Source organism: Telopea speciosissima, chromosome 8 (genome assembly GCF_018873765.1).
Source record: "Telopea speciosissima isolate NSW1024214 ecotype Mountain lineage chromosome 8, Tspe_v1, whole genome shotgun sequence".
Taxonomy (NCBI): domain Eukaryota; kingdom Viridiplantae; phylum Streptophyta; class Magnoliopsida; order Proteales; family Proteaceae; genus Telopea; species Telopea speciosissima.
Window position 1 is genome coordinate 45992532 of NC_057923.1, and position 7543 is coordinate 46000074.

Here is a 7543-nt window from a genome sequence, read left to right on the forward strand (position 1 = left end):
ATCACTCGACATCTGTTCTCTGGCATTTTGTCACCCACCACGAAACAGCTCTTTGTTTTGTTTACCAGCTGCCCAGATGCTCCTTCATATCTTCCAATGAAGCCCATTATTTGCTTTAGAGATTTTTTTAGGCCCTTTATGAAAATGATAGTGTCGTCCGCAAATAAACTGTGTGAGACGCCTGGGCACCCCCTTGGGACTTGGAAGAACTTGGCTCGCCCTTTAATAAATAAAGATCTCAACCCTCTACTCATCACCTCTTCAGCCATGATAAACAAAGCTGGTGATAATGGGTCTCCCTGTCTCACACCCCTTGAGGACTTGAAGAAACCCGCAGGTCCTCCATTTAGCACCACTGAGAACCAACAATTTTTGACAGTTTTCTTAATAAGCTCAATCCACTTTGTTGCAAAACCAAACCTTTCCAGCACCGCATAAAGGAAACTCCACTCCAGTCTATCGTACGCCTTAGCCATGTCCAACTTTAACACCACATTACCTCCCCGAGTATTTCTGTTGATGTCATGGACCACCTCTTGCACCAGTGCAATATTATCATGAATACACCTACCCTAAACAAATGCTCCTTGTTCCTCGGAGATAATGTTACGAAGAATAGAAGCCAGCCGTGTAGAAACAATCTTAGCAATTATCTTATAAGCAAAATTACACAGACTGATGGGTCTAAAGTCAGAGATTACCTCTGGGTTCTCCTTTTTGGGGATGAGAACCAGATTTGCTGATGTGTATCCCTTTGGAAGCCAACCCCCTGAGAAAAAAATCCTCTATTGCCCTCCAGACATCCCCTCCTATAATCTCCCAACAAGAGGTGAAAAAATAGCCAGAGAAACCGTCTGGACCAGGTGCACTATCCTGCGAAAGAGCAAAAACTGCCTCCTTAACTTCATCCAAAGATGGAATATGCAGCAATGCCGCATTGTCCTCATCTGTTACCACTCTAGGAATAAAGTCCAAGAGGTCCGCATCTTGAGTTACTCCCTGAGATGAAAAAGCATCAGCAAAGAACCTGGCCACTTCCAAGGCAATGTTCTCCGTGCCCTGAATCCACTCCCCATTTGCATCTCTAATTTTCTCCACCCTTCCAATACATCGCTGAACATTTATAGCAGTGTGGAAAAATATGGTATTCCTCTCCCCCTTCTTGAGCCAGCGCACCCTAGATTTTTGTTTCCAAAAAATCTCTTCCTGTAACAGAACATCATGGAGATTCGTTCTGGCATTTTTCAATGCCCTTCTAGAATCATCACTAGGTGCTTGCTCAGCTTCAATCTCAGCCCTAACCACCATGTCTTCCGCATTCCTTGCATTTTGGTGTATATTTCCAAACACAGATTTATTCCAAGCCTTAAGCCTGATGTGAAGGGCCTTCAGTTTTAGGTACAGGATCTGTAAAGGTAAGCCATACACTTGATTTTCCCAACACAGTCGAACACATTCCTTAAACCCCGGGTGAGTAATCCACATTTGCTGGAACTTAAAAGGGGAAGCTCGATAAATCATCTGCGAATTGGAGTGGAGCAATATTAGAGCATGATCTGAGCATTGGCGACTCAAATGGTCTACCTTGTTTTGCCCAAATGTATTTATACATGCAACATTTAGTAAAAATTGATCCAACCTTGCAAGAATCTTCCCACCTCCCTCCTGGTTATTTGATCACGTGAAAGCATTCCCTTGATACCCACCATCCACCATACTTGCATTATTCACAAAATCGCCAAAATCTTCTAAAGAAAAAGGACATACCTGCCGGCCACCCACCTTTTTTCCAGGACTCAAGATAGCATTAAAGTCACCACTAATTGCCCAAGGGGTTGAGGCATCTATCCCCTGGTCCAACAGAGCATTCCAAAGCAACCATCTTTTATAGAAGGAGCATAATGCATGTACAAAGGACACCAGAACCGCTTTCTCACTACCAATCCTGCATTCCAAGGTAACAAACTGTTCATGCGAATCCATTACCCTGACCTGTGCATCTTGTCGCCAGAATACCCATAGCTTATGTCCATGAGCCTCTCCATTAGAAACAACACCACTCATCCCAATCTTTTTCATTAGCCGCCCTGCCTTTTGGAAAGGGATTATTGGTTCAGCAATACCTACCACGTCTACTTTAGTAGACAAAATAAGAGACCTCAAACGCCTTACAGATGGCTTATTCCCCATACCTTTGATGTTCCAAAATAAAACAATCATGTCAACGATTTGGTGCAAATTGTATCGGGTCCCATTGACCTGGTGCATGGCTGATTAAAGGCTGAGCCTTTATTATTTTTCTTCCTGGGTCTCTTCTTGTCCGATGGCTTAACCACCTCCCTGTCCGGCCCTGGGTTTTGCTTCTCTTCCTCCACTCTCTGTTGCAATGTTTGGAATCTCACCTCAAGATTTCGGCTTGAATCACGTAACTCTGCAATAGGCACTTCATTTCTTGATTATTGTTGGCGTCCTAACAACATCAAATCATCCACCGTTGTTGAAACAATCCGAGAATCTGCCAAAAGGGTAGTTAGAGGTCTAGCTATTTGGCTAAAGTCCTAGATGAATCTTCTATAGAAACCAGCATGACCCATAAAAGATTTAATGTCCTTCACACTTTTGGGTGGAGGTAAATTGACAATGAGGTCTACCTTAGATCTATCAACCTTAATCCCTTCTTTGGTCACAATGTGACCAAGAACTATGCCTTGCTTCACCATGAAGTGGCATTTCTCCCAATTCAAAACCAAGTTCTTTTCTATGCATCTCTTTAGAACCAAGGAAAGGTGGTGTATGCAATTAGAAAAGGTAGAGCCGTGAATAGAAAAATCATCCATAAATACCTCTAAGAAGTGCTCTACCATATCAGAAAAGATACTCATCATGCACCTTTGGAATGTAGCACGAGCATTGCAAAGCCCAAAAGGCATACGCCGGTAAGCAAAAGTTCCATAAGGGCATGTGAATGTGGTCTTGTGTTGGTCCTCTAGAGCAATAGGGATATGGTTGTAGCCTACATAACCATCAAGAAAACAATAATATTCATGGCCAGCTAGTCTCTCTAACATTTGGTCATTGAAAGGCAAGGGGAAGTGGTCCTTCCATGTTGTCGCATTCAGCTTCCTGTAGTCAATGTACACTCACTCTAATTTTGAGTGGGATGAAGTATTAGTGGCCAGTTCTGCTATGGTTTGCACCCTCAGATTAGTGTTGCACTTGCATTCAATCGACTGCTTACAATGGAAGATGTTATACATGTTGCATATCAGGTAGAAAAGAATCTGAAACGACCATACAATCGAAGGATTTTTCCAGACACTTTTCCTAAGGATAACAATTCAAATCAGTAATAGTCTTTCCCCCAAGAAAAGTCATTTAGCAAACCACACGCTACTGGATCATCTATGCCATCTTCACGACCTAATCAATCCTATTCCCCACCGCGACATGATTTTGACAGGGCATCTTCACGACCTTCCCATCCATATTCTCTGACAACGTGGTTTTGACAACTCTTCTATAATGCCAAAGGTTGTCATTTAGTGTTTTACATGCAAAGTATATGAACATGTCATTGCTCAGTGTCCCAACCGCTTGGTGGCTTATATTATTAATACAGATCATTTTATCCCTTAATTATGTTCTAGAAGAGCCCCTTGGTATTGAGACAGTTGAATTACCGCCAGAACTTGGACCAGGTGAAATCAACACCAATGACAATGATGAGGAGCGATATCCTTGTTATGTTCTTCGTCCTATTTTGACCACTCTCAAAAGTCACTGAGGATGAAAATTGACATCGCAACAGTATCTTTCAAACCCATGTGAAGTGCAACGACCAATTATGTAGTCTGCTGATTGATGGAGGTAGTTGCACTAATGTCGTATTTGAAGAAGCTGTTCGTAAAATAGGATTGCAGACAAAGCCACACCCAACTCCTTACAAAGTTGCATTGGTGAACAATATTAATCTCAAAGTTACAGATAAGTGTTTACTCACCTACTCTATTGGTGAATTTGTGGATACATTAAAGTGTGACGTCGTCCCCCTGAAGGTATGTCATATTCTTCTTGGTCGACCGTGGTTGTTTGATAAGAAGGAATAACATTGCGTGTATACGAACACCTACTCCTTCAAGCACGGCAACAAAACGTGAAGCTTCTTCCCACTAAGGATCTCTTTGAAATTAAACTCAAGAAAATAATGGGATCATTCCTCCTCCAATGTGTTCCTTCCAACGGCCTCCTTGGTCCTTTTCCAAACTTGACCACGTCGAGTTCTTTTCAGAGGAGGAGAATTGATACAGTATTGCTTGGCTGGTTGGACCAACATGATAGGATTTGGAGACCCAAACCCAAACAAAACCGGTCCAATAGTTTTTTGTCCAACAAGGGTTGGAATTAGTTTAGTTATTTAGTAGTTTCTTTACTTCAATCTTTGATTTTGAGTTGAGTACATAGGAGTTAGATTTTATTGCAATTTCATCATTTAAGTAGGAATCATGTTATTTTCTTCTTTAAATACTTGCATATAACTCAATAATGGGCATCGTGAATTGAATAGAAGTTTGAGTTTTACTCTTTGAGAGTGTGTGATCTCTTTCCCCTTCCCTTGTAACTATTCTTTTCTCCTACTGGCCCTTCACCAAGATATAGTTGAGCTACTTGTAGATATGGTTGAACTACATGGTTTGCTTCAATTTTGGACTCATACACATCAACCTAAAGAAATGACTTGGGATGATCCCCTTTGACATGTGCAAAAATTATGACCAAAGTTATTCTGTGTACATCATTCTCATAATCATCTCAACATGGTCGTAGCAACACATATGAGAGAATTCAACATATTCTCATTTCTATAAGTTATAATGAGTAATCAAGACCACAATTTTTTTTGCTAAATGTCAGCAGCTGAAATATATTATAAACACCAAACAATCAAGAGCATTACAAAGTAATTGAGTGTTTGGTTCACCTACGACCTAGCCATCAGCAGAGCAGAACCCAACCAAACAGGACATTACATGAATCTGTATCCAGGTTTGATCAAGGCATCTCCAGAAATTTCTCTATTAATAAACGTCGGGGGGCTGTCCAAAACATTACGAATCGACATAGAAGCTGCATGATTTGCCAGTTTATTTGCCACAGTGTTCACCTCCCTGTAGCAGTGTGTAACCCTCCAAGAGATGCTGTCCAGATATTTTTTACAGTGCCACCACCTTTGTTGAAAAATCCATGGAATGCGCTAGTTTAAAATACATACCACCATTGAGAGAGAGTCGCATTCCACCCAAAGCATTTCCACGTGCAAGGCCATCGCTTGGTGAATGCCTATAAAAAATGCTTCAAATTCTGCTAAGAAGTTGGTTCCCACTCCTACATAGGAAGCAAAGCATCGCAAGGGAGTACCCAAATGATTGCGAATGATTCCTCCCACCCCTGAATGCCATGGATTTCCTAGAGAACATCCATCTATATTTAGCTTGGTACCCCCTTGATTAGGGAAAGACCAACAGAGTTCAAGAATCTATTGCGGCTTCCACGTGACGACCTTCACATGCAAGGTTCTTGAGAGAATCAACTCAGCAACTGATCTCACGGTCATTGGAACTAGGTAAGAGAACTCAGCCAAAGCCGACAGCACCAGCCTGATTACCATCTTGTATAAGCCTTCCCTGGAATCAAACCTTCTTCTGTTTCGTTCCCTCCACAGCGGATACGGAGTCAAAACAACTAGGGGACACCAAGCTTTCCGCAATGACACGGTCCTCGCTTTCCTTTTACACCAAGAGAACAGTTCCTCCATCGAGGGAAAACCTCCCCATCTGACATCAAACCTCCCAAGCATTTTAGTCCAGACAATCACACTGAAATCGCACTCCAAAAATAAATGGTTGAACATTTCTTGGCTCTTTCTGCAAAGTTCACACCTAGAGACTAATGGGACATTTCTCTTCCTTACAAGATCATCTGTTGGTAGGCAGCCCCATGCCAGCCGCCATCCAAAAGTTGAAATACGAGGCTGTAGGCCCTTCAACCACACCACCTCCGCCCAGCTTCGAGAAGGCACCCTTTGTCTAAGTCCCTCCCAAGCTGACTATACTGTGAACCTCCTGGATTTTGCCAAGGACCACATCCTCACATGCTCCCTCATCACCGTCGGCAGTTTAATGTCCTTAATCTGATTGCATACAACATCCAATTGAGGGGAAGTGACCACTGGTAGGCTCCAATTCAATTCCCCTCATGAATAAAATCAGCCACACGAGCCCTCAAGTTCCTAGGAAGCTGAACGTTGTCCCCAAGCAAGTCCATTATCTTGTTCTCCCCCACCCAATGATCATACTAAAACTTAATTGAGGACCCATCCCCAATGATCCAGCGTTCCGAATTGCCCACAAAAGTCCAGACCTTTCTCAGCCCAGGTAGGATGGAAGTGGTCTGTAACTTGCATAAATACCCATCCACATCAACAAACCTACCTCTCAAGAATGTTACCAAACTTGAGCTATCCGTTTTAATGAACCAGGCCAACTTAGCTAGGAGAGCTAAATTGATATCTCTAAGCCACAATGAATTATAGGTTCTTCCCAGAATTACTCCTACTATTTGATGCATATAAGATGAAACCGTGGGTCATCCCAATCAAATTACTTCTTTTAAATTTGAATAGAAATAAAAATATTAGTGAAAATAAAAACTTCACTGGAAAAGAAAAAAGAGATCTTTTTATGTATTGAATACCATAACATATGTTTGTAATATAAATTTTTGAAGCATACAACATCCAATTTGAAGTTGATATAATAGAAGTTATAACATAAAAACCACATGCAATATAACCAAATGTCAAAATAAAAAAGTACATCATAAATAAAATCTCCTTGTAAACATTATGTCTTGCCATTTGCTTCACAATTTGTTTTCTTAGATTATTCATCTCTCTTGCTCATTCTCACTAACTACCATGGCACGGGGAATTGTTGTAGAAGGAATGTCATCATCTCCCTCTCCCCCTTCATCGACTATAGCTTCATCATCTCCTAGAAGTATAAAAGATTTGTCTGCTTGTTGTTCTTAAATGTAATTATGAAGTCTACAACAATCTATCATAATGAGGCTTTGGTATCTAATGGAGAATTGAGGCATTGATATTAAAATAGGGAACCGTCTTCTTCTTCTTCTATAATTTGACAAGTAATACCTCTCTCCTTGCACAGTGTCAAATAATCAGTGAGACTCGGGTACTATAAGTCTATTACATAATACTTGCCTATAATATGATTGAGGAATGAAAAAAGATTAGAAAACAAAATGCATAAGCAAATAAATTTGATAAATTTGAGGTTAACAATTATTTATTTGATATACCTTTGGGATGATAAGGAAATTGCAAGGTTGGATCTTCTAATGTTCTAGAAAGTACGTGATAGTCATTGAGACTACCTTCCGAACTCACATATACAAATGTAAATTTCATGTTAAATGAACATGCACACATCACATTCTGAGTTGTTGTGACAACCGTCCTAGATAT

The 7543-nt window shown here is 40.9% G+C and overlaps 1 protein-coding gene and 1 long non-coding RNA gene across 2 annotated transcripts; one reads left to right on the top strand and one right to left on the bottom strand.

Annotated features, from left to right (window-relative positions):
• Positions 1 to 690: 690 nt before the first annotated feature.
• Positions 691 to 2190, bottom strand: LOC122672341. The gene is made up of 2 exons (XM_043869830.1): positions 1768 to 2190; positions 691 to 1521 (listed from the first exon to the last, which is right to left on the bottom strand). The coding sequence occupies exons 1-2, from the start codon at positions 2188 to 2190 to the stop codon at positions 691 to 693; spliced, it is 1254 nt and encodes a 417-aa protein (XP_043725765.1).
• A 950-nt stretch (positions 2191 to 3140) lies between these two features.
• LOC122672922 lies at positions 3141 to 6742 on the top strand. The gene is made up of 3 exons (XR_006334510.1): positions 3141 to 3155; positions 4967 to 4972; positions 6590 to 6742. It is a non-coding gene; the product is annotated as an uncharacterized LOC122672922 (long non-coding RNA).
• The last annotated feature ends 801 nt before the right edge of the window (positions 6743 to 7543 follow it).

What these genes read in the sequence shown, in the direction of transcription:
- LOC122672341 (XM_043869830.1), bottom strand. Translation starts at nt 2,190, where the DNA reads ATGGGGAATAAGCCATCTGTAAGGCGTTTGAGGTCTCTTATTTTGTCT. An exon ending in AAAAGGTGGGTGGCCGGCAG is followed by an intron (nt 1,522 to 1,767) that starts GTATGTCCTTTT and finishes TCCAATTCGCAG; the next exon opens with ATGATTTATCGAGCTTCCCC.